This window comes from Mustela nivalis, assembly GCF_964662115.1.
Source record: "Mustela nivalis genome assembly, chromosome: 13".
Classification (NCBI taxonomy): Eukaryota; Metazoa; Chordata; class Mammalia; order Carnivora; family Mustelidae; genus Mustela; species Mustela nivalis.
In genome coordinates, this window is record NC_139032.1 from 27,395,123 (window position 1) to 27,420,210 (window position 25,088).

A 25,088-nucleotide genomic window follows, 5' to 3' on the forward strand; every position below is an offset into this window, starting at 1 on the left:
TATGATGGTTTAAATATTTTCACAGCAAAAATGGGAAGAAAGAGGTCAGGACTAAATGGTTTTATAGCTGAGTTCTAGCTAGATTTTAAAGAATAAATATTTCCAATATTTAAGTAGCTATAGTTTCCCACATAAGATGAAATCCCTATTCATTTTATGAAGGTCACACAACTTTAAAACTTAAAAAATAAAAAGACCTATAAGATGCATAAGAAAACTTCATAGTTGTGAGAACATAGCTGGGGGAGTTTCTGCATGCTTAGCACACTTGGGCACACACATGAAAAACAGAATACAAGGGAAAAGAAAGGAAAAAAAAGAAAAAACAGAATACTCTGAGCACCCTAGAAACTCCCCTCGTGCCCATTTCTAGACCGTTTCACCTGCTGAAGATATCCGCTATGCTGAAGGCAAAACTTGATTTTTTTTTTGAAGATTTTATTTATTTGAGAGAGAGAATGAAAGAGACAGACAGAGAGAGAGCTTGAGTGGGGGAGGGTAAAAGGGAGAAACAGCCTCCCTGCCGAGCAGGGAGCCTGATGTGGGACTCAGTCCCAGGATTCCAGGATCATGACCTGAGTTGAAGGCAGTCACTTCATCAACTGAGCCACCCAGGCACACAGGCAAAATCTGATTTTAAAAAATAGTGCCAAAGAAAGAAACTATAGATTAACGACTTAAATGTAAGCAAATTTTCTTTTCTTTTTTAGAAATTTTTTATTATTTTATTTTATTTTAAGATTTTATTTATTTATTTGAGAGACACAGAGAGCATGAACAAGAGGAGAAGGGAAGCAGACTCCCCGCTGAGCAGGGAGCCCAACACCGGGCTCCATCCCAGGACCCTGAGATCATGACCTGAGCCAAAGGCAGATGCTTAACTGAATGTGGCACCTAAGCACCCCTCTTTTTAAATTTTTTTTTTAAAAGGGGCACCTGGGTGGCTCAGTGGGTTAAGCCGCTGCCTTCGGCTCAGGTCATGATCTCAGGGTCCTGGGATCAAGTCCCGCATCGGGCTCTCTGCTCAGCGGGGAGCCTGCTTCTTCCTCTCTCTCTCTCTGCCTCTCTGCCCACTTGTGATTTCTCTCTGTCAAATAAATAAATAAAATCTTTAAAAAAAATTATCAAAAAAAATTTTTTTAAAGATTTAATTTTTAGGTAATCTCTATATCCACTGTGGGGCTCAAACATACAACCCCAAAGTCAAGGGTTGCTTACTTCTCTGAATAAACCAGCCAGGTGCCCCAAGTGGAAGCAAATTTTCTAAATAAAATATTGGGGACACGATTCCAGAAATATATTTTAGTATCTACACAATCACACACATATATTATTATTTTTTATACACATATATTATTGATCATTCACGTGCTCAGCATTCTATCTTGGACTCCCCCTGGGTTCTTGCTAGAGTACATACTTTCCTAGTGGTTTTTCCAGTAAGAGATTGTGGGTGGTAAACAAGTTGGCTTTTACATAAAAAAAAAAAAAAAAAAAGTATTTATTTTAACCCTGCTCTTTGAAGAGCATCTGGCTGGCTGGTGAATTTCCGGCTGCCCAGTGTTTTCCTTCAGCATTTTGAGTGTATTGTTAACGGAATCTGTCACTTCTGTCCACGCAATCCCTCAACCTCTCCTTCGTAAGCTGTTTTTTCCTTCCTTCCTTACTGTGGTACAGTTACGCTATGGGGTTTCTAGAGAGAAAGTTATTTTTATTTTCTTGCCAATCATTCAGTGAGGTTTTTCCATTCCAGTTTTCATTCATTTCATCTCTGGAAAATTATCGGTCCTTTCATTTTCAAACATCGCCGTTCACACCCTGGTTTCTTTTGCAACTTCCACTGAATATACTTCTAAACATCTCATTCTACCCGCCATGATCCTTCCTTCAGAATTAATCCTCTCTCTTAAGATACATCCAGTACCCATTCAGATAATTTATTGATGGTTATTATGATTATTTTTTACTTCCAATAATTATATGTTTCACTTCCAAGATTTCCAATTTTTTTTTTCAAATCTTCCTGTTCTTGTTCTGTAAATGTTACTTCCTTCCTCATGTCTTTCGGCAGTTAACATATTATTTTTGAGTTCTCCGACTGATCTCTACATCCTCAGGGATTCATTCTTTGATTTGTCAAATTTACCAACCTTTTTAAAAGATAATACACCTCTTCACGTGTGTAGAACATTTTAAAGAGCTGTTCTTGCCTGGTTCTCCTTCAGAGGTGTCCTTAACTTTTTACATGATCTAGATTTGCCTCAGCTCTGGTCCCAACAGGCTTCACGGGTCCAAACCTGGTTGGTCTTATAGAAGCAGATCAATCTGAATCTTGTTTCCCATATTAATGGTTTAATTTTGGATTTTACATCAATATTGTATAGACTTGGCTCCTATGTCCCATCTGCTTCTTTACTTTTCACATATAAGTTCAAAAACAAAACCCATGTCCAAAGTATTTTAATAAACAACATATTTCATTTAAGAAGAAGCTGCATTTTTGGGGGGATAATCAACCTGAGGGTAAATGAATAAAGACCTACAAACTACAGGGGGGCAGATGACACCAGGCATCTGCTGGCTGTCCACGAATCTCTTCTCACTATCGTATTTTATGTCTACAAATGGATCTTTAGTACGGTGCTTCCATGACGCGAGCCCCTTGTAGTATCTCCATTCCAGATCCCTTAGATCCATGAATTGTTTCTCTGCAAAGAATCACATTTTCAAAGAATTACATGAAGGTGTTATTTAACCTTCAGTTATTCAGAGATGCTTCTTGGACAGAATGAAACTTTGATGAACTTGAGTCTCTCCCTTTTGGTAGAAAGCCTGTTTCTAGAGCTTTACAAATGAAGCAGGCACCTATGGTGTTCATCTGTCTAAAGCCCTCCTCCAAATGGGGAACTGGGTGGGCCTCGCTAACTGGGCTGGAGCAGACACTAGCAGGTGGAGGAGTCTCATTCAGTACCTGGATAATAATGGACAAATGGAGAGATCTACAGAGCACTGAGATCAAGAGATCGAGAGAGAGGAGAAAAGGATCCTGATGAGTGTTTAAAACAAGGACAAAGATTCATCAGAAGTGCATAGGTTGTTAGTGTCATTTCTTCCAAGATGCTGGTTTAAGCCCTGGGTATAAAGGGCCGTGGCTAGCTACTCTTTCAGGACCTACCAACCTGGGGCATCGCTCGTAATTATAATCCCTTCAAGAAGCCAATGAAGCATGGAAAGTCAGGCCATGATACCTGCATATGCTCTTACTCAGCTGTCATTTCCCTTTCCCTTCCTTTCAGTTTCTTTAATGACTAACCAAAACGTAAACCATCTCCCTCCCCAAAAAAGAACAGCAACAAAAAAAGAGCAAGGCGTGAGGTAGAGACTTGAGTGTCAAACCAGAGGCCCAAGAGTCAAGGGGATGAGTTTGAGGAACAGAAGGTGAATAATGGATACAGCAAACAAGCAGGAGGGCTGGTTTAATTCTCTCTTATCATTCTCTCTGTATGGTGATACTTGAGCAGATCCACTATGGTCCAGAGATGTTCCCTGCACGAATCAGGCTTCCAGCCCTGTCCTGGAAGGGCCCAAGTTTCAGTATACATTCTGTAAGTGCTTGAAGTAGGAGACTGGGGCCAGGGACTGTCCCCTGAGTTCCTACCTTCCCTAGTGGAACAGATATTGCAGCAAGCTTTTGGTGTTGAACACTGGTGGTCAACAATGTCTCCCTAGGGGCAATTACCAAGTGTCAGAAATTTGACAAGATTTTTAGCAGACTTGGCATTGGGAGATCTGGTTAAAAGAAGGAACAGAAGGATGAATTTGACAAGAGAAGCCCACAAAACTGATGACTTTGATTACTACAGAGCTTTATGCTGTGATCTGTGGTGCACACTACAGATAGTTGGCTCACTGCATACCCACTGCAATCCTCTTCTGTCTTCCTCTACCACAGAGGATGAAAAGCTAAGATCTCTATTCACCACCCAGCAGTAAGGGGCAGCTCTTGGACACAATTCTGACCAATGAGGTGTAGGGAGAAGTCTCTGGAGGAGGAGTGTTCTGAGGAAGTTTGGCTTCCCTATTAAAAGAAGACATGAAGAGCCAATGTGGCCTTCTTCTTAGCCCTCTTTTGCTGCCTGGAATGTGGCCATAGTACCTGGAGGTGAAGGAAGCATCTTTTGACCATGAAGACAAAAGCTGTACACAAAAAGACGGTGGAGCCTGGGTCCTTGACAATAGCAAAAGCATTGCTCCAACATTTGTCTGTCTACCTCCAGACTTCTAAGTACATAAGAAAAATAATCTTTATTTGGTTTCTCTGTCATGTTTGGTCAAACACATTCCTAACCTACATAGTCCCACAGTATTCAGCCTGAGCAAGAGGAGCTGATATGATAGAAGGACAAAATGGTAGCACCCATTCTCTTTTCCTTCCCCAGTGCTTGATACTCGTAAGGATATGTTCTATAATATTCTTTGGTATACCAAGATCCCTAAAGTCCTCATGGCTGAGAATACTTTAGGGACTGTCTGGCTGATAAAATGATAGTAATACCAGACAATATAGGAGAGTAAAAGATGAATTGTTGCAACACCAATTAAACCTAAGAGATTACTGGATGGTCTCCATTTGGATGCCTACACCTGGCTTCATGCATATTCCTTGAATAGACAGGATGTGTACTTGAAATTCTGCCTATAGGATCTGAGGAAACGAGGTCATGAAGACAGAGAAGAAACCCCAACAGAGTCTGGAAGGCCACAAGAGAGACCTCTAGAAGTTATGTAGCAAGGAGACAAGCCATACATTGGTAATAAAGGGCAATTTGGCTCCGTCGATGGCAAAACCATAAATATCCCTATCAGATATCCAAAGCCCTCAGCACTTTTTCAATAGGCTCTTTGGCAGGACTAATTAATTCCTAATATTTTCCATACTTTTTCCTTTCTGGTCCCAGACTTTACCTCATGCACTTCTGTGGATTAGCGAGGCCATTCCTACAATTTCTACTCCTGCCTGGGCTCCAGAACACACAAAGTCTGACTCTATCAAAGGGATCTGAAACCTGCATTAGACTCTGTCAAGACATCAGTGTGGGGAGTTATAGCAAAGACTGTTCTGGCATCTTGGACCAAATATGAGCAGAGTAATCAATCTATGCCTTTGAATTTGTTCCTCTGACTCTCCCACTACTTTTAGTAAAAAATCGTGCTGTCAAAATATTTGCTGTGCAAATGGTTTTATCTTGAGTCAAGAACCTACTTCAGGAAGGTTCAAATATTTCATATCATTGACTTAATCTATTTTTTACAGCTACCTAGAATGACAAATTATTACCTCCCTCAAATTAAGGAAAATGAAGACCTTCTCATTGAAACTCACCATCATATATTTTATATATTTTCAACTTTTTCTTAATAGTTTTTTTTTAAAAGAACATCTTCCTATTAAAGTGTCAGAAATGAAGGGAGGAGTTTCCTCTCGTTGTTTGTAGAGATGTATCAATAATGAAAGGGAAGAGTTCCTGAAAAAATATCTAAAAATACCGCCTCTCAATTGCACTAAAGCCAAGATACTTTAGAAAAATAAGCCATTATTCAGTAAACAATTGGCTAAGTTCATAATAGTTATGGGTGACTTAGAGTCCAAGTTTAACTAGCTAATATTAGAAAAGTGACTTTAAGTATCACACCCAAAATACTCCTTTGGGAGACTGGAATGTTCCAGTCTCTTTTCTCTACTTCCCATTGGCACTGTAGGCAGCAGGCACATCAGCCACGAGTCGCAGAACTGCAAGATTCCCATAGGTCACCGTTTGACTATTCCAGCTCTCATAACCTATGTAAATGTTGCAATAAGATTTCCACGAATTTCCCCCCACATAGCCTCATCTGTTTAGATTACCTGGATCAACTAAGAAGTACTTAGCAATTCTGTCTGCAAAGACAAAATTTTCTGGCCTGATCCTGGAAATGCCCAGCATGCCTAATGTGTTGGCACCCGGAGTCTTCTCCTTTACGGGGACAGGGACCGGTGATGAGGATTTGGAGTGCTCGATGAGAATCTCATAGGGAAAAGTGTGTGCGGGAGGAGGAACCCCATGCCCGAAGAGCCTCTGCTGGGATTTGGTGAGTCTCTCCACCGGAGAGAGCGAGGGTGTCAACAAGCTTCGGTACAGGATTTCGGTCACAGAGTCTGGTTTCTCCCCCTCTCTTCTCACCACCTCGCACACGAAGAGAGGCTGGGGGTCTTCTTCCCTCACGTCGTCGGTTCCACTCATTGACATGGCATTCAGGTTTTGACTAAGCATTTTCTGTGCTTTGCTCGGTGAAATACTGTGAGTTTTGGGGAGATTTGATTTCTTGCTCTCCTTAATAAAGTCCTTGACAGAAGCATACAATTCTGGCAGCTGCGGGAGGGAAAAAGGCGGGGAGTCAGGAGACTGGATGAAAATGTAACTGGTAGACTCACAAACACTGGAACAAAAGGATACAAGGAACCATGAAAACAGAAGCATCTGTCTTTGGAGGGTATCTCTGCCTAATGAACCTGAGTTAAGAGTGGCAATGTCAAATCTCGTAGTCATTCCCAGAAAGGGGTATTATTAGACGCATCACTTAAACCATGAAACGGCCCGTTAGACTTGGATGGGAAAGTCTGTAAGATCTTCCCAAAGTAAAGTATGATGGGCTGCCATGGAGAGAGAGAGCGACAGAGCGAGCTGTGGAGGCTTACAGCCTTTGTTTGGAGTAAGGCTTTGTTTCTTTCTTTTTCTTCTTTATTAAGGCTACATTTCTTTTAGGGAAGAAAGAGAGCCAGATAATACAGATATCAAAGCTTCATCCCAGTGTCCAAAGGGCTCAGAATGTTCCGGAATGCAATGCAAAGGAAGCTCTAAGAGTCCCTATTCATTGGGATAGTTTACCGAAGCAAAGAGTGTTGGCGGAATGTTTGAGAATAGTTGTTGGCAGAGATAACAATAAAGAATTCCTTAGAACCCCTTCCTTATCCAAAATCCTATCCTGAAGGAATAAAATCGCATTTTCTCCGGCATCTTGCCTACCAACTCCAATATTCCTAAGGAAGTTCTTAGGCCATTCAACTAACTGGAAGACCAGAAAGGCCAAAGTGAGAGCCCAAATTTGGGTCATCAGCCCAGGGCACTTTCCCTTCACTCCCAGGCCGTTCTGTGCCAGAGCAACAAATACCAAGTGGACCCAGGTGGGAGAATGGCCTTTTCAAAAGACGGCCGTTATCGTGGACACAGCCTAGCTCTCACACGCACCTGCCCTGGAAACGCTGCATTTCACTGTAACCAAAGAGCATCAGTCAGTCGATGAAGGGGAATGTCCGTATTCCCTGCCCGCCCCACCACCATATCGGAACATCACCGGGTATTGCGGTAGCTCAAAGTGTTACAATTTTTTTTTCCCAAACTGTCACAATTTTTGAATATCGTTTGCCCTGTGGAGTACTGCAGAATTGTAAGCACCTACCGAACACCCGGGAGACTCCGCCGCCGCCTCGCCTTCCTCCGGATTGGTGTCATTACTAAGAAACATCGTGAGGGGACTTTGTCCTCTGATTCCTGAGAAAGCAGTAGAAGAGGAGGCAGAGTGAAAGATGAACAATCCAGCCAAGTACAGAGCAGGAGGGAGGGGCATGGATAACGCTTTTTACATGCCCAGAACTTTGTAAGTGGGACACTTGTTAGAATTTTATACCATTTTAAGTTTTCTTTTGTTCTCTTCTTACCATAGGTCTATCAAATGACTACATGCCAACCAAATATTTTCTCTGAAACAAATTCGTATCTGACCTATATGCTCTGGCATTTAATACTAATTAAAAGAATCCGGGGCTCCGGGTGGCTCAGTGGGTTAAGCCTCTGTCTTTGGCTCAGGTCATGATCTCAGGGTCCTGGGATCAAGCCCCGAATCGGACTCTCCGCTCAGCTCTCTGCTCTCTCTCTCTGCCTGCCTCTCTGCCTGCTTGTGATCTGTCTGTCAAATAAATAAATAAAATCTTTAAAAATAAATAAATAAAATAAAATGAATGCTATTCATGGATGACAGGTAATGAAGTTCTGATATATGCTACAGCATGATAAACCTTGAAAAATTGGGCTAAGTGAAATAAGCAATTCACCAAAGGCCACATATTGTAGGATTGCATTGACATAAAATTTATAAAATAGGCAAATCCTTAGAGACAGGAAGTACATTAACAGGAACTAGCCTAAGGCTGGGGGGCATGCAGGAATGGGGAACGACTGCTAATCAATCTGGGTTTTTTTGGGGGGGGGTGATAAAAATTCTAAAATTGATTGGGTGATGGTTGCACAACTCTCTGAATATACTTAAAATTATTGAACTGTGCTCTTTGAAAGAATTTAATGGTGTGTGAATTGTTTGTTAATAAGACTGTTAAAAATGATTTGGAGAAAAAATGATAGTTATGAAAGATAGACTAAGGAGATGCAAAATATCGAACTGGTTACCCCATAAGAAAAAACCCTAAATCATAGAATAGAAAAATATTTAAAATTAAAATTCAGGAAGATTTTCCTGGAATTAAGGATTTGAATCTGTCTATTAAAATATCAGAATGGATGGGGCGCCTTGGTGGCTAAGTGGGTTAAGCCTCTGCCTTCAGCTCAGGTCATGATCTCAGGGTCCTGGGATCGAGCCCCACATCGGGCTCTCTGTACAACAGGGAGCCTGCTTCCCCCTCTCTCTCTGCCTGCCTCTGCCTACTTGTGATCTCTCTCTGTCAAATAAATAAATAAAATCTTTAAAAAAATCAAAACAAAAAATATATTAGAATGGCTAGCACTAAAACATATTCTAGTAAAGTAATTGAGTTTCAGGAAAAAAAGAAAAGAAGCCTTAGTTTTATCTATAGCAACAGTCAGACAAAAACACACACACAAAAAACAACGTTTGAGCCAAGGATTTTTCCTATATATCCAAGCTATGTTTGAAAGAATAAAAGCTTGGGGCGCCTGGGTGGCTCAGCGGGTTAAAGCCTCTGCCTTCAGCTCAGGTCATGATCTCAGGGTCCTGGGATTGAGCCTCACACTGGGCTCTCTGCTCAGTGGGGAGCCTGCTCCCCCCTCCTCTGCCTGCCTACTTGTGATCTCTCTCTGTCACATAAATAAATAAAATCTTTAAAGAAAAAGAAAAAGAAAGAATTAAAGCTCAAGAAAAAATTTTGATCTTGCAAGAACTCAGGAAATATTGTTCCCATGAGTCCTTCTTGAGAGAACTATCAGTTGATTGATGAACTTCAAGCAGCCAAGAGAAGAATGGACTTCAGAAGTAAGAATCTTCTAGCAGTAGGGCAAGGTTGCTTGTGAGGGAAAACTACAAATGCATATATTCTCTGAACCTAGGATTCCTACTCCTAAATATCTATTCTTACATTTTGAAAAACATTTCCATAGATGCCAATGAAACATAACTGAGGTTATTCACGGCAACAACTTTGTAACAGCAACAGACTGAAAACAACTTCAGCATCCTAAATGAATGAGAGGTCAAACAAACCCAATGCCCACCCACAGTATAAAGGATAAGTTGTGCTTTTTCATTTTACAGTGGAATACTCTTCAGCAAAAGATTCTGTACTTTATGTTACAATGTATGTAACATTCAAATATAAGCAAACAATCTATAAGGTTAGGAGTCAGGATAGCGTTTACCTTGGGAGGGGTCTGTACTGGAACATGAGAATTCCACAGCTCTGGTAATATTTTGTTTACTCGATCTGAATGCTACTTGTGTGTAACTGATAGAAATCCACTCAACTTTGCCTTTATAATCCATGAACATTTTCATATGTGTCTCAGACATCCGGGCACCTGGCGGGCTCAGTCAGAATACCGTGTGACTCTTGATCTCAGGATCGTGTGTTCAAGCCCCAGTTTGCACACAGAGATTATTTAAATAAATAAAAATTTTAAAAAAATATATTAACAGAAACTTTACCTAAGATGGAGAAAAACAATTTCCAGGGAAATACTGAATGATAGTGAACGATTAATGATAGTGGAAAGTGTAAGGGCCTATTTAGCCAGAGCCACTCCACCTTGGTTAAAAGCCATTTTGTTGTTTGTGCAGTAAAACTTAAACTGACCCTGCCCCCCTCCCCCCAGAGGAACTTACTGAGAAGCAAGTCTGGGAAACCAGTAAAATATGGTCAGCTAGTTCCTGATAACAGAGCCCAGAATACAAGGACGAGTTGGGCCAGGTGGAGACATCCAATCAGTAAGAAACACACGTACTTTTTCCCTAACCACCAAAGAATGTAAACCCCGCCATTTGGGCGCCAACCTTGAGCACTAATTCTGACCAGAGAAATAGGTGGGGTCAAACAGGTACTATAGGGTAAATTGTAATTCAATTGGCCACCTGAGTGTGACCTAACATGACTACAATCTCATTGGCTACTTTGGCTCTATAAAAGGTAGTCTGTAAGATGGGGAGGGGTCGCCCTCTTCGGAGGTGTCCCTGACAGGTCAATTCTTGAGCCTGTAAGCTGGGGGTGGTCGCTCTCTTCAGAGATGGCCCTGACCGGTCAGTCTGACTTCTAATGCTTAGCATAGAATAGAGCTTTGCATAACTTTAACTTTGTTTCAGTCTCATTCCCCTGCCAGATCAGTCTAACTTCTAATACTTATCAGAAAATAAAGCTTTTAAATAACTTTCACTTTGTCTCAGTCTCGTTTCATTTAATAACAGACCTAACAGAAAGGATCCAGTATGCTAAATAGATGTCACAATATAGGACAAAAACACACTGGAGGAGAAGTATAAAACAAGTAAAATCTAGGTTAAGGATATTCTAAGACAAAACATGGAACCACGGTTGACAATCGTGTAACTGTTTCATTGAAATTTATGATATTTTTCTACTTTTCCTTCAATTTTTAAATTATATACTTATCTCCACATTTTTTGCAATTCTACTTTTGTTTGCAATTTGTCATAATAAATTTTAAAATGCTTAGTTTATGGACAAATTACTCAAAAAAACAAGACAATTTTATAATCAAAATTCTCCATGCTCTCAGTAATTGTTGAATCACTATATTGTACACTCTACATTAACAATATGGGAATTAAAATAAAAAGCTTAATTAAAAAAATCTTTAAAAAAATTCTCCATGCGCTGAGAGAAAATAAAATGTGGGTTCTGTGAAAAAGAAGGGATAAGACAATAGAATATATTGGGGAAAAAAAAGAACAAAGGCTTTAGGGCTGCATAGAAGATGATAATAATAAAAAAAATAGTAAAGAACCAACATACATATACTTGCTCCTACTAAAGAAGAAAACAACAAAATATTAAAAGGTATAATTTTTTAACTTTGCTAAATGAAAGGCCCATAATAATTATCGTAACTGAAAAAGTAGTAAGAATGATAGACATGGAACCACATAATGTCAAGGAAAATAATAACTGCAAATAGATACAGTGTTTACAATGTGTCAGACACTGCTCTGAGTTCTTTAATGTATTAACTAACTTGCTATTCATAAAAATGACTAGATGCTATTATCAGCCCCACCTTACAAACTGGGGATGGAGGTATAGGTAAGTTAAGAATACAGTTAAGACTCCAAAATGGCAAAGATAAAAACATTAAAATTATTTCATGTTGATGAGCTGTTTGGAAAAGAGGCAAGCGTATAGAACACCTGGAAGAATACAGCCTTCTTGGCAACATGACAATATCTATTAACATTCAAAAAAAATTTTTTTATGACTCTACAGTTGAGTTTCTTGAAATTTTTCCTGCAAAAATTGTTGGCCAAGTTTATAAATTAAGAACCAAGCTCTTTATGCAGCATTGTTTATAATAACAAGAAATAAAAAGAATTAAGATAATGTGCAGAAGAAAATCAGAGGTAAGGCAGACAAATGCAGAGAAACTATCTCTCCTGAAACTATCACAATGATGTACCTCCTGCATTACAGTTATGTTTGCCCCAAATTTCCCCTTTGCTTATGATCATTTATATTTGGGTTTCTGTCCTCCCCAGCCCAATTCTGATAAATATATTTGATGTATAAAGAGCTTTTTAAACCATTAAGAAAAAGATAAACAACTCATTAGGAAAAAAAATAATAGAAAAATAGTCGAAGGGCTTGAAGAGGAAATTCTCATTCCGCTCTGGATCCACAAAAAATTCCTGAAGCCATGCATAACCCCCTGATCTCTCCCTTTGTTAGTTGCTTTTGGCCTAGAAAAGCTCTTTGAGAGTCCCATGAGAAAGTGGAACAAAAGGCGATAGCCATAAACAGATAGCCAGCAAAAGGAGCAATGCATAGCTCTGATAAAAAGAAAGACAAGGGATGGTTCCAAAGGATTTCAGTGTTTTTAAAATGGACCTGATTAGGGGCGCCTGGGCGGCTCAGTCACTTAAGTCTGCCTTCCTCTCAGGTCTGGATCCCAGGGTCCTGGGATGAAGACCCTCAGCAGGCTCCCCGCTCAGCCGGGAGTCGGCTTTTCCCTCTGCCCTTCAACCAGCTTGTGCTCTCTGTCTTTCTCTCTCCCTCTCAAATAAAAAAATAAATAAAAATAAACAAGCAAACAAACAAACAAACAAACAAATAAAATCTTTCTAAATAAATAAATAAATAAATCCAAAGAGAAGTCCTAAAATCAGACTCCAGGGATGGTTGAACCAGTCTGTAAATGTATTAAAAGTCGGTTGACTTGTGTGCTAAAAGTAGTAAATCTTATTGTAAGTAAATTATACCCCAATAAAGCTGTCTTAAAAAAGGAAACAAATGAAAAGACAGAGCTCCCCAAATGGGTCAATTATACTGTGATCTGCTTGGAGAGAAACTGTATAAACAGAGGGGCAGTGGTCCGTGGGGTGCATATTAAAGGCAACCTCGGTGGTTAGAAATTTACGGTAGTATTTGGGCTCAGCATCTGTGATGATGGAGCAGTTCAGTGCCCTGAGCTGTGTGCTAGAGGGAACAGAGGTGCCAGGGCATGCAGACTGGGAGTACTGACTGTTGGTAATGACTGTGAACACTAGCCAGAGTGTTTGGTGAATACTCACTATGCGTGCCAGACATGGTTCTAAGAGCATAAATGAATTTTTCCATATAATCCTCTCAACAGCTGTTGGACATAAGCACAATTATGATCTCCATTTTACAGATCTGGAAATGGAGGTATAGAGAGGAGCAGCACTTTGCCTGACATAACAGGGCTAAGTAGTAGTAAATCTGGGTTTAAACCAAGCAGCCCTACTTCAGAACTTCGGAATATTTAAAAGAATTTTTTTTTCTTTTTTTTTTAAAGTAAATTCTACCTCCCAATGTGGGGCTCAAACTCATGACTCGGAGATCAAGAGTGGCCGGATCTACCCACTAAGCCAGCCAGGAGCCCCCAAGATCTCAGATTTTTTTTTATGCTAATTATATTGTGCTATCGTGCATCCATATGATCTTGTCACACATGCAGTTTTCAGTGTGCTTTTTTTTTTAAGGATTTTTATTTATTTATTTGACAGAGGGAGAGAGAGGGGGAAGCAGGCTCCCTGCTGAGCAGAGCCCGATGCGGGGCTAGACACAGGACCCTGGGATCATGACCTGAGCTGAAGGCAGCGGCTTAACTGACCGAGCCAGCCAGGCGCCCTCTCAGTGTGTTTTTATTTGGGTTTCCTGTGGCTCCTTCCCCCTTCCCTACCTTCTTTCATTAACCCCTTCATCAGGAAACCTTATACTTAAATTTATTTTTCTCTGTATTTCTATATCACATATTGCCATATATGCATAGTCATAAGTATCAAAGATTCACAGAACTGAGATCACCTTTTGCATCTTGTTCTTTCACTAATGATTTCTCATGAAAAGTCCACCAACTCATCTAGTAAGCCTTTGGCCCTGATGGTTGTTCCCTGACATTATTGCTACAAGAACATGTTCTCATTTCTGCTTCAACCCTAGAATTCAATGTGCGGCCCCCCAGCCTGCCCCCAGCCCTGAGAGGCGTACCCCCAGGGCCTCCTGCTAGGGAAAGATGCCATGAGAAAATTGAGACTCCTTGCTCCAGGCCTGGCGTGGAGCTGACCTGCCTGGGGGCATCTATCCCTTTTTCTCCGCGTGGGGGAGCCACATTGAATTCGGGGCAGCTGGCACAGCTTTGTAGGAGGAAGACAACACGGGACAGAGTCTAAGGAGTCAGGACTCCTCTCTTCCTTGTGCCAACCCTGCGGGCTGATTTTTAAATACAGTTGACCTTGAACAACATAAGGATTAGGGGTGCTGACACACCCCAAGATAGAAATCTGTGTGTAATTTGTGAGTCTTGAAAAATTTAACTAATAAGAGCCTACTGTTGATCAAAAGCTTTGTTGAAAACAGTCGATTAACACAGACTTTATATATTATTATAGACAATATTCTTACAATAAAATAAGCTAGAGAAAAGAAAATCATAAGGAAGAGGAAACACATTTACAGCACTGTATTGTATTTATCAAAAAACCCCTCATTTGCAACGGCAAGGATGGAACTGGAGGGTATTATGCTAAGCGAAAAAAGTCAGTCAGAGAAAGACAAACACCATAGGATTTCGCTCACAGGTGGAATTTAAGAAACAAAACAGATGAATACAGGAGAAGGAAAGAAAAATAAAATAAGATGAAAATTGAGAGGAAGGCAAACCATAAGAGACGCTGAACTGTAGGAAACAGGGTTGCTGGAGGGGAGGTGGGCGGGGGGATGGGGTAACTGGGTGACGGACACGAAGAAAGGCACTTGATGTCGTGAGCACTGGGTGTTACCTGCCACTGAGGAATCACTAAATTCTACCCCTGAAACTACTAATACACTCTATGTTATTTACATTGAATTTAAATAAGAAAATTTGAAAAAAATCCGCATGTAAGGGATCCCACACAATTCAAACCCATGGTGTTGAAGGGTCAACTGCGTAGTGTATGACTAGAAAAGCTGAGGCTAAGGCCAACAGACCAGGGGACAACTGCCACGGAAAAGACAGTTACTCACAGTTCCCAAGAGGGAGCTTGCCTGGGGGACCAGATGGAAAAGCACCGGGGCCCATACCCACTTAATAACTTGTAAGGATTATTCTATTATTTGTTTTCATTATCAGCTTCAGTAGTGAGGGTTGAGGAACCTGGATTTCCTTGAAAAAGTTTTTTTAAAAAATTGTCTAAATAGGCATTTAAATGCTTGTCACTATCAAATACTTGGAGCCAGTCTCCAAGGACGTACTTTCCATCCCTGTCCTCAAGGACACACTCTCCAGAGCCTACCCAAAGAGTACATGTGCGCACCCCCTCTCTAATTAAAAAATAAGCAAATAAAATCTTAAAAAAATAAAAGTCTTAAGGTAAGAAATACTACTTTATCTTATTTACACAAATCTGTTTTTTGCCCAGAGAGGCTGTGACGCCATCCCGCCACTAGGTGGCGCTCACTGGAGGTTTGCGTCCACTCGTCCTTCCTTTCTCTGTCTCAATCCTCTCTCCATCCCTCCTTCCTTCTTGACTGGGTGTTCGGCTGTAAGACAGCACCAATCCAACAACACTTAGTGTTCATAAGGTCTACTGGACTAGGCTTTAAAAATACAAAGGTAAACGGAATGCAAATAATAAGGAAAAATTTCTAAAACATTTACAAATAACTCATTGAACACCTACCTGGTTCTCAAGCAGGCACAGCTTTGGCCCTGGGGACAGAGACACGGACAAGCAAAAGAAACAGGAGCTCACATGCCAGCAAGGGGTGGCACACAGAAAATCATCTAGCTAATAAATGAATTAGTAAGTTTGAAAGTCAGAGGGCTCTTAGAGGAAGTAAAATATAAAAGGGCCAAAGGGGGAATGGTAGTGCTGGGGGGCCGGATGGAACTTTTAAATTGGAAAGGTGACATCTGTGAGAGACTTGTAGGAGGTGTGAGCCCTGAGCATATCTGGAGGGGAGAAGCTTCCAGGAGACCAGCCAGGGCTAGGGCCATGTGCTTGGCTCACTGGAGGAAGAGCAGGCTTCAAGGGGAGTGGAACACAGGGAGGGGGGGGGGGACGAGGGCACCTGTCACCCGGGGGGCCTTGCAGGCAGACACGGACTTTGGCTTTGCTCAGAGGGCACTGGGGAGCCACTGCAGGCTCTGTGACAGGCTCTGACTTATCTTTGTAAAGGAACGCTCTGGCTGCCGTGTGGAGAACCATATTGCTAAAATATGTTCCCTGTATATAAAGCGGATATGTAAGCACAGTTGTCAATTCGTAGCAAATCATCTGGAAGGACATGTACCAATTTCAACAGAAGAGAGGGAATAGGAAGGGGACAGAAGGGGAGATTTGCCCTCTACTCTTTATCAATAGTGTGCATTTTGCTTAAAGTTTTTTTTTTTTTTTTAAGATTTTAATTATTTATTTGACAGACAGAGATCAGACAGAGTAGGCAGAGAGGCAGGCAACGAGAGAGGAGGAAGCAGGCTCCCCGCTGAGCAGAGAGCCCGATGCGGGGCTCGATCCTAGGACCCTGAGATCATGACCTGAGCCGAAGGAAGAGGCTTTAACCCACTGAGTCACCCAGGCGTCCCTTGCTTAAAGTTTTTATATGGTAAGCATATATTCCTTTCATAATGTCAAAACAATTCTGTGAGGACACGGCTGACTTCCTGTTTTGAGGAGAAAGAAGCACATATGGGAAAGAAAGATAACCTTATGTCTTCTTGTATCTGTATGTGCTCAGTCATGGGCTAGGCCCTTCTGAGGATACTGGAAACAATATTTGAAAGTTCTTCTTGGGTGCCTGGGTGGCTCAGTGGGTTAAGCCGCTGCCTTCGGCTCAGGTCATGATCTCAGGGTCCTGGGATCGAGTCCCGCATCGGGCTCTTTGCTCAGCAGGGAGCCTTCTTCCTTCTCTCTCTCTCTCTCTGCTGCCTCTCCATCTACTTGTGATTTCTCTCTGTCAAGTAAATAAATAAAATCTTAAAAAAAAAAAAAGAAAAGAAAGTTCTTCTCAATTTTTTTTTTTAATAGAGTGAGAGAGAAAGAGAGAGAAAGGGTGAATGAATCGGGGGAGGGGCAGAAGGGAGAGGGACAGGGAGAATCTGAAGCAGGCTCCACACCCAGCACAGAGCCTGACGTAGGACTCCATCTCATGACCCTGAGATCATGACCTGAACCAAAACCAAGAGTTGGACGCCTGACTGACTGAGCCACCCAGGCACCCCAAGAATATTTTTTAATATAAAACTGGACATGCAGCGTTTTCTCTCTCCCTCTTGAACCCAATATGACAATAAAGGAGTTAGCTGTTAGAACTATAAGCTTACTGCTACAACAAAACAGCAAAGAAGTAGGCACCTGGGTGGCTCAGTGGGTTAAACCCTCTGCCTTCAGCTCAAGTCATGATCTCAGGGTCCTGGGATTGGTCCTGGGCTCTCTGCTCAGTGAGAAGCCTGCTTCCCTACCCCCCCCCTCCCCGCTCTCTGCCTGCCTCTCTGCTTACCTGTGATCTCTCTCTTAAATAAAATCTTTAAAAAAACCTTTCACCATACTCCAGCAGAATGACAAGGTCACAAAAACCACCTTCAGCAAAGGCTCTTTCCCTGAATTGAAAACCCAAGTTCCAGGTTCACTTTCTCGAATGCATCCAGCCCTCAACTCCCTACAACATCCTTAGGTCTTCATACTAATAACCAGTCCTTACACCACATGCCTTGCTTGATAACTGCTGTATAGTATCAACTTCACACCTTAACAGCTCTGAAAAGCAGGATGTAGGCTGCAGTCAGTGGTGGTCTCACAGTTGATGGTGGCGCAGTGGCTGTTGAGACCAAGCCCAGTCAGATGCAGGCTCCAGTGGAAAACAGCTCCACGCACGCCCAGGGCCTCGTCTGACCTCTGCTTCTCTGAGTTTCGAGGGTCTCTTTCGAGGGAGTCAGAGACACCGCTGTGACTGCGTCCTGGGTCGCACAGGGTCCACCCCTGCTGGGGCATCAGCTGGGATATGGGGTGGGCCAGAGCAGAGCAGAAGGCCGGAAAGGGTAAGGCGCCGCTTCATATCTGTACGGGCAGTCCTCACATGTCTGCTGAGCTGTGCTTGTCGCTCACCAATATGAATGGGGCACTAAAAAGCTAGCAGGAAACGCTACACACACTGATGGGGCTTTAGGCTTTGGGTGGACCATTTTGGGGGAGGATCCTGGAATGTGAGCATCTTTAGGCCTTTCCTGGGCTGGTAAGCTTCCCCATCTCCTGGTCTGGAAGGTATTAAGTATCTCATGGTGACAGGGTAAAAGCAGAGCAGGCATAGGGCTAGAGGCCCCTGTATCAGGCACCTACTATACACACATTCGCAGAATCCCTTGTTTTGTTTGGGTCACTGCTGGTTGTTTTCCGGTAGGATATGAACACCCTCTACTGGGCCTGGCTCTCCCAGTCTGCAGACCCTGTGTTAACCTCTCCCTAGAGAAATTCTCTGGGTTACAGGCAGAGGCCTGAAGTGGCGGACAGCTTCTGGGGGTCCACCTTCTCATACCGTGCTCAATAACCACCCTCTCCCCCACCGCTCCCATCGCTCTTAGTTCTGGAAAGAGCTGGTATCTTCTGCAGTGGAGCCTTTTGAGCATTCGAGGGCATAAGGGGGCCAGCTGGTTCTCAGTTTCCTCCCATTTGCCAAGCTTTTATTTAGTAACCTCTCATCCATCTACCTTCCAACTTCCAAAATGTTCCTGAAGTTAACACCTCTCCAGATCTTAACTTTGTGTGTTGTCTTTTTAACAGAAATCCTTGTGTTGCAATTTTATTCTAAAGGTGAGGTTTGAACTTATGTGGTTTCTTTTCCCTTTTTTTGTTTTTAGATTTTATTTATTTGAGAGAGAGCATGAGTGTGAGAGAGAACACACAAGTGGGGCAGAGGGAGAGGGAGAAGCAGGCTCCCCGCTGAGCAGGGAGCCTGTCATGGGGCTCAATCCCAGGACCCTGGGATCACGAGTTGAAGGCAGACACTTTACCGACTGCACTACCAGGTACCCCTGGTGATTTCAGTCCATCATCTTCACATACATCAATGGGATCCCGCTATCCCCATTTCTTTACGGGGCAGGATGGACATGTGGTGACCACAACTTGTGTGCTGTGTCCACAGTATCTGTCCAAACAGCATCACATTCAAGAAGTAGCTCCTTGGGAGTGAGACGGTGTGTGGGTGGGCAGGGACAGGTCCTTCGTTTCTGGAGCAATAGCCCTCTTGCACGGCTCCCTCCACGGCTGCTGCGGTAGGACACCTGGGCATCGATTTCCGTCTATACCCACCCATCCCATGGCTTTTCACTGCAGGTTCAGTGACACAGAACAAAGCACCACTGTGGCTTCCTGCCTTGTGTCTACTTACAGCACGTACAACAAGAGCTGTAGACCAGCTCACGTCTGCAACCGGAAATGCTTTTGTGGTAGAGTAGATTATTAATCGTTGTGCAGTAAGATCTCCAACGGGGCATCTGGCTGGTTCAGTCAGCAGTCAGCTCTTGAGGTTGTATGTGAGTTCGAGCCCCATGCTGGGTATGGAGATTACCTAAATAAATAAACTGACAAAATGAAATTTTAAAAAATCTCTAAAGTGGTGCCTGAGTAGCTTAGTTGCTTAAGCATCTGATTTTTGGTATTGGCCCAGGTCATGATTTCAGGGTCTTGAGATCCAGCCCTGCGTCAGGCTCCGTGCGCAGCTGAGTCTGCTTGAGATTTTTTCTCCCTTTCCTTTGGCCCCTGCCCTCACTCTCATACACATACATTCTCTCTCTCTCTCTCAAATAAATTAATTTTAAAAATCTCTATAAAAGGGGCACGTGGGTGGCTCAGTGGGTTAAGCCTCTGCCTTCGGCTCAGGTCATGATCCCAGGTCCTGGGATGGAGCCCCGCATCGGGCTCTCTGCTTCTCAGGGAGCCTGCTTCTCCCTCTTTCTCTGCCTGCCTCTCTGCCTTCTTGTGATCTCTGTCTGTCAAATAAATAAATAAAAATCTTAAAAAAAAATCTCTATAAAATAAGATCTTTAATGAAACTGTATGACCACCAGCTCATTTTGTTTCTCATGGAACACAATGTATGTGAGTAACTTTGTGGATTGGTTTATAACGGAATGGTAACATGTACCTATCTGCTTAAGTAAGTAAAGCTTTTGAATAACAGGTTGGCCATTTTTGTCTTTACTCTGTGTTCCGCAATGAATCATTTTGTCCTGGAAAGCAATTTTTTGTACTTCTTCTGAAAAAGTGCCTTATCGTCACTATCTTTTACTGTTGAAGAACTCAAAAGCTTTGCTGGTACCCTCTGACCAGGTTTTGTGACTTTACTGGGGAAGACCCGGGCAAGCAGAAGCTCCAATCTAATTAAATTCAGTTTCCAGATTTTCATTGTGGCATCTCCTATTAAGTTTCTAAGTAAGCTCTACACCCACTGTGGGGCTCAAACTCATGACCAGATGTATCTTTTATTAAGTTTTAATGTTCAACGGCTTTGTGTAAAATCACACCTGCAGATTCGCTTGACCCAATAAATCCTGACATTCTAAATCAATCTGGACTCACAGTTTCCTGGGGTATTTGAAAGATTTTTCTGATCTCAAGGATATAAAATACTTTTTCCATCACTATTTTATTCTTCAGAGAACACTTCTGAGCCACTAATCCCTTTTTTTAAAAAAGTGAAATGGAATAAAATATTACCCAATAGCAATAATAAAGATTGCAAATTTGAGGGGCACCTGGGTGGCTTAGTCGGTTAATCACCTGCCTTCAGCTCAGGTCATGATCTCTGGTCTTGGGATCAAGCCCCGCATTGGGCTCCCTGCTCTGTGGGCAGCCTGCTTCTCCCTCTCCCACTCCACCTGCTTGTGTTCTCTCTCTCTCTAATAAATAAATAAAATCCTAGAAAAATAAGATTGCAAATTTGATGCCAGCCAATGGTGTGATAAATACATTAACCAGAATGAATCTTGTCAAATGAATGTTACTTAAGACAATCTGATTAACACTGTCCTTACAGAAAATGTTCAACATTTAAATATGGAATTGTCATGGAGCACAAAATAGGGTTTTTGGGAAGTCACTACAATCTCACATCTCCAATTCAAGATACACATGTGCCTACTACTGTGTCATTGCATTTTCCTCTGAAAACTCCAGATGCCTGTGGCCCACCGGAGAGATTACGGGGTTCCACACTTTGGAAATGCTGGTCTAAGTGAGAAGAGGACCACTTGGGAAGCAGGTGAAAGGCCACAGGGACCCAAGGATCCATCTGGACTTTACTCTCACATGATTTTCTCACCAAAATGTCCACTGGGCTTTCCTGGTGGATTTCCCTGGATTCCTCAGCTTTGGGATCTGACTGCCCATGCGAGTCTTGCACAGCATGGTGGCTGGCACAGAGCAGGGACTCAGTTATCACAGGCCTTCTGCTGGGCTTGTCAGAGGAAATGCATATAACACAAGTGATTACGGAATACAGCGTGCTATTACTGACCATAACTACACAGAACTGGAACTCTGGCTCCATCATGTTCAGCACCTCAGAGACAGAAAAAGTCTGTGGCCCTGGCCAAGAGCAGAGCAGTAGAGTAGCCTTGTTTACCAACATGTGGCAGGGGAGTATGGTGAGGACGATGGCTCCGGGAGTACACTGTGGAAGGTGGCAGGCACCATCCCACGGCGGCCCCTGTGCCAAGAGAGCCTATCAGTCTTGGGCAGATACCAGACGCAAAGACCAGAGTGCTTCCTGATATGTGGATTTTATGGCTGTACACAGCCAACTATTAAAAATGACCTTTACTGGGGCTGTTGGCTGGCTCAGTTGGAAGAGCGTGTGACTCCTGATCTCAGGGTTGTGAGTTCAAGCCCCACATTGGGTGTAAAGACTACTTAAGTCAACTTAAAAAAATGACTTTATTATTTAAATTTTGGCAAGGAAGGGCGCCTGGGTGGCTCAGTGGGTTAAGCCTCTGCCTTCGGCTCAGGTCATGATCCCAGGAGCCTGGGATTGAGTCCTGTATTGGGCTCTCTGCTCAGCAGGGAGCCTGCTTCTCCTCATCTCTCTCTGTCTCTCTGCCTACTTGTGATCTCTCTCTCTGTCAAATAAATAAATAAAATCTTTAAAAAAAAATAAATTTTGGCAGGGAAAATGAATGAAACTCTCAATCCTTCCTTTGAAATGACTGCTTTCAAAATGCAATTTTCTAAAAACTGAGTTTCTTAGTAATGCAATCTGATTATTTTGCTAAAAAAGATATCTTTTCTATTGCATCATTGTGTTGTCATCTGAAACTGGTATAACACTTCTGAGGGGCATCTGGGCGGCTCAGTGGGTTTCAGCTCAGGTCATGATCTCAGCGTCATGAGGTCAAGCCCCACGTCCGGCTTGGCCTTCAGCACAGAGTCTGCTTCTCCCTCTCCCTGTGCTTCTCCTACCACCCCCCTTCATAAATAAATAAAATCTTTAAAAAAAAAAAAGACTTCTGAATAATTCTTTGTTTTTTTAAGAGCAGTTTCGGGTTTACAGAAAATTGTTTGAAAAGTATTCACCTCCCCTCCATCATAAACACAGCTTCCCCTACTAACATCTTGTATTAGTGTGATGCATTTATGAGAACTGATGGACCAGTATTATTATTATTTTTCAAATATTTACTTATTTGAGAGAGTGAGCACAAGCAGGGGGAGATAGGAGGGAGAGAATCTCTAGCAGATTCCTTGCTGAGCGTGGAGTGCGATGCGGGGTCTCATCTTATAACCCTGAGGTCATGACCTGAGCTGAAATCAAGTCCGAAGCCTGACTGACCAAGCCAGACCAACATTATTATTTTTTTTTAAAGATTTTATTTATTTATTTGACAGAGAGATCACAAGTAGGCATAGAGGCAGGCAGAGAGAGAGAGAGGAGGAAGCAGGCTCCCTGCTGAGCAGAGAGCCTGATGCGGGACTCGATCCCAGGACCCTGAGATCATGACCTGAGCCGAAGACAGCGGCTTAACCCACTGAGCCACCCAGGCGCCCCAGACCAACATTATTAAGTCCTTAGTTTACCTTGGGGTTGACTTCGTGTTGTATATTTGTGGGTGTGGACAAACGTATCCACTGTTATACCTCACGGAACAGTTTCAGTGCCCGAGAAATCCTGTGCTCCAATGTCTTATTTTTTATAACCCACTCTGGGTCAACCCTTCCTAAAAGAATTCCGATCCAGACTTGCTCTCGCTCAAAAGCCTCAGTGGCCCACGGTGTGCAAGTGCATTCGCCTAGTGCTCAGGGCTTCTCAGCCCAGCCCGAAGCCGTGAGTGTCCCCAACGCTTCCCTATCGGGCAGCTCTACTTCGGAGTGTCCGTGCCTGGTTACCTGCTCCGCCTGGGCGAAGCCCCCGTGCCCTTCTCCTCACAGTGGCAGCCCACCTCTCTTCCCTCACCGAGTCCTCCCCTGCTTCTCTGAGCCTCCTCGACGACACTGTCCCTGAGTCTCCTCAATGGCATCTATTGTTCTCCGTCTTGTTTATGGTTGTACTGGCTTTATCTTCCTCAGCTGAGCACAGTGGCTGAGAGAATCAAGGTCCGTTTTGCTAGGCTTGAGCGCAGGACCCAGGACGCCCACATGTGAAATGGGCGGTGTCAGCTCCCAGGAGCTGCGTGAGTTTTCGGCGTGCTGAGTCCTGCAGAGGGCCTGGAAGGCGGCCTGGCTCCCAGGACCTGTTCTCTCAAGTGCTAGTGGCTTTATCACCGCTGCTGCCGCCACCAGCTGCTGCCACTGTGCTCTTCCTCCTCCTCCTACCTCTCCTCCTCCTGCGGGGTCGCCTCTGGGTGGGTGGGGGGACATCGCTGTGGACAGCCCAACACAAGGGCTCCATGAATACCTGCTGATGAAGCAGGGGGGCCGCGTGGTCCCACGGAGAAAGCCAGCCTAAATGCACAAAAAGCAAGCCCAAACCAGACAAGACAGATCTGCGTGGGGACAGTGGCATTCCTCGGAGCCCTCTCCGAATGAGCCAGCCCCCAGCTTCCCCAAGCCAGGGACAAAGAAAGTGGTAATGAACATCTTGTGGCGATGTCAGCCATTTGCTGTGTCACAGACTCTCAGTACAGGGGACGTGGGGGCAGCTCGGGGGCCTCAGGAGAGGACAATTTTTAAAAAATGGGAATCAGTACCTGGTGTAGGCTCCAGGGAAGATCTCTGCTTGATTCTGGTTTGCTTGGTGGAGGCAGCAGCACTTGACCTATAGGATAGAACCCCAAAGAGGAGGATCCGGACTCCCAAAGACAGAAACCAGAGAAGAGGGTGCACTGTTGTGCTCAGCATCCTACAGAAGGAACAGATGTCCTTGGGGTTTCCCTGGGCAATGCCAACCGTGCCCAACCACCTCCACACCATTTCCACTTCACTTCCTTTGATACCAAAGACAGCTGCGCAGCTGAAGTGGGGCTTACTTCCCACCTCTTCTCCAGGGAACGGGCTAAGGTACTGAGCAGGTTCCTAGGCCAGTCTGGAGGCACTGCCTGGGTGATCGGCCTTAGCTTTGTCTGCCGTCCACACCACCGCCGTGTGTTTACGGGCGCCCCTAGCGCCTGAAACGTAAGGTAGCATGTATGGAAGGGGAGAAGGAAGACAAGACCCTAGGTGGATTGCAGTTGGAGTAGGAAGTGGTGAGATGCATTGGAACCGTGTGATTCCATCCAAGGGATTGCCATGGACCGATGCTGACTGTCCTCTGAGCTCTGTGAGTGGTCCCCAGGGAATGATACCTGCTCAGTGACACTGGCTGGGCTGACAGGCCTGCTTGGGCAGGGGGAGGAGGTAACACCTGGCAGCTTTGGATGGAAGCCAGTTTGATGAGCTCATTTATTTCCACCATGCAGTTTGGCCCAAGGGGAGCCGGGAGAGGGAGCGCTCTACTATCTTCTGATCGCCTCCTCTTTCAAACTGTTGCATCTACCGGGGCCGTACACTCCCAGGGCTGGGTGTGAGGACAGGCAGAGGGAGAGGAGAGCCAGGTCAGGGCTCAGAGTCAGTGGGAACATGGTGGGTGGGGAAGAAAGGCAGGAAGA

General features: G+C 43.6%; 1 protein-coding gene across 1 annotated transcript; it reads right to left on the reverse strand.

Annotated features, from left to right (window-relative positions):
* Positions 1-2,446: 2,446 nt before the first annotated feature.
* On the reverse strand, positions 2,447-24,644 carry LOC309846915 (uncharacterized protein C9orf153 homolog). Its single transcript, XM_082696569.1, has 5 exons — positions 24,478-24,644; positions 24,192-24,259; positions 7,498-7,589; positions 5,906-6,410; positions 2,447-2,708 (listed from the first exon to the last, which is right to left on the reverse strand). The coding sequence occupies exons 3-5, from the start codon at positions 7,561-7,563 to the stop codon at positions 2,482-2,484; spliced, it is 798 nt and encodes a 265-aa protein (XP_082552695.1). The 5' UTR covers positions 7,564-7,589; positions 24,192-24,259; positions 24,478-24,644; the 3' UTR covers positions 2,447-2,481.
* Between the last annotated feature and the right edge of the window lie 444 nt (positions 24,645-25,088).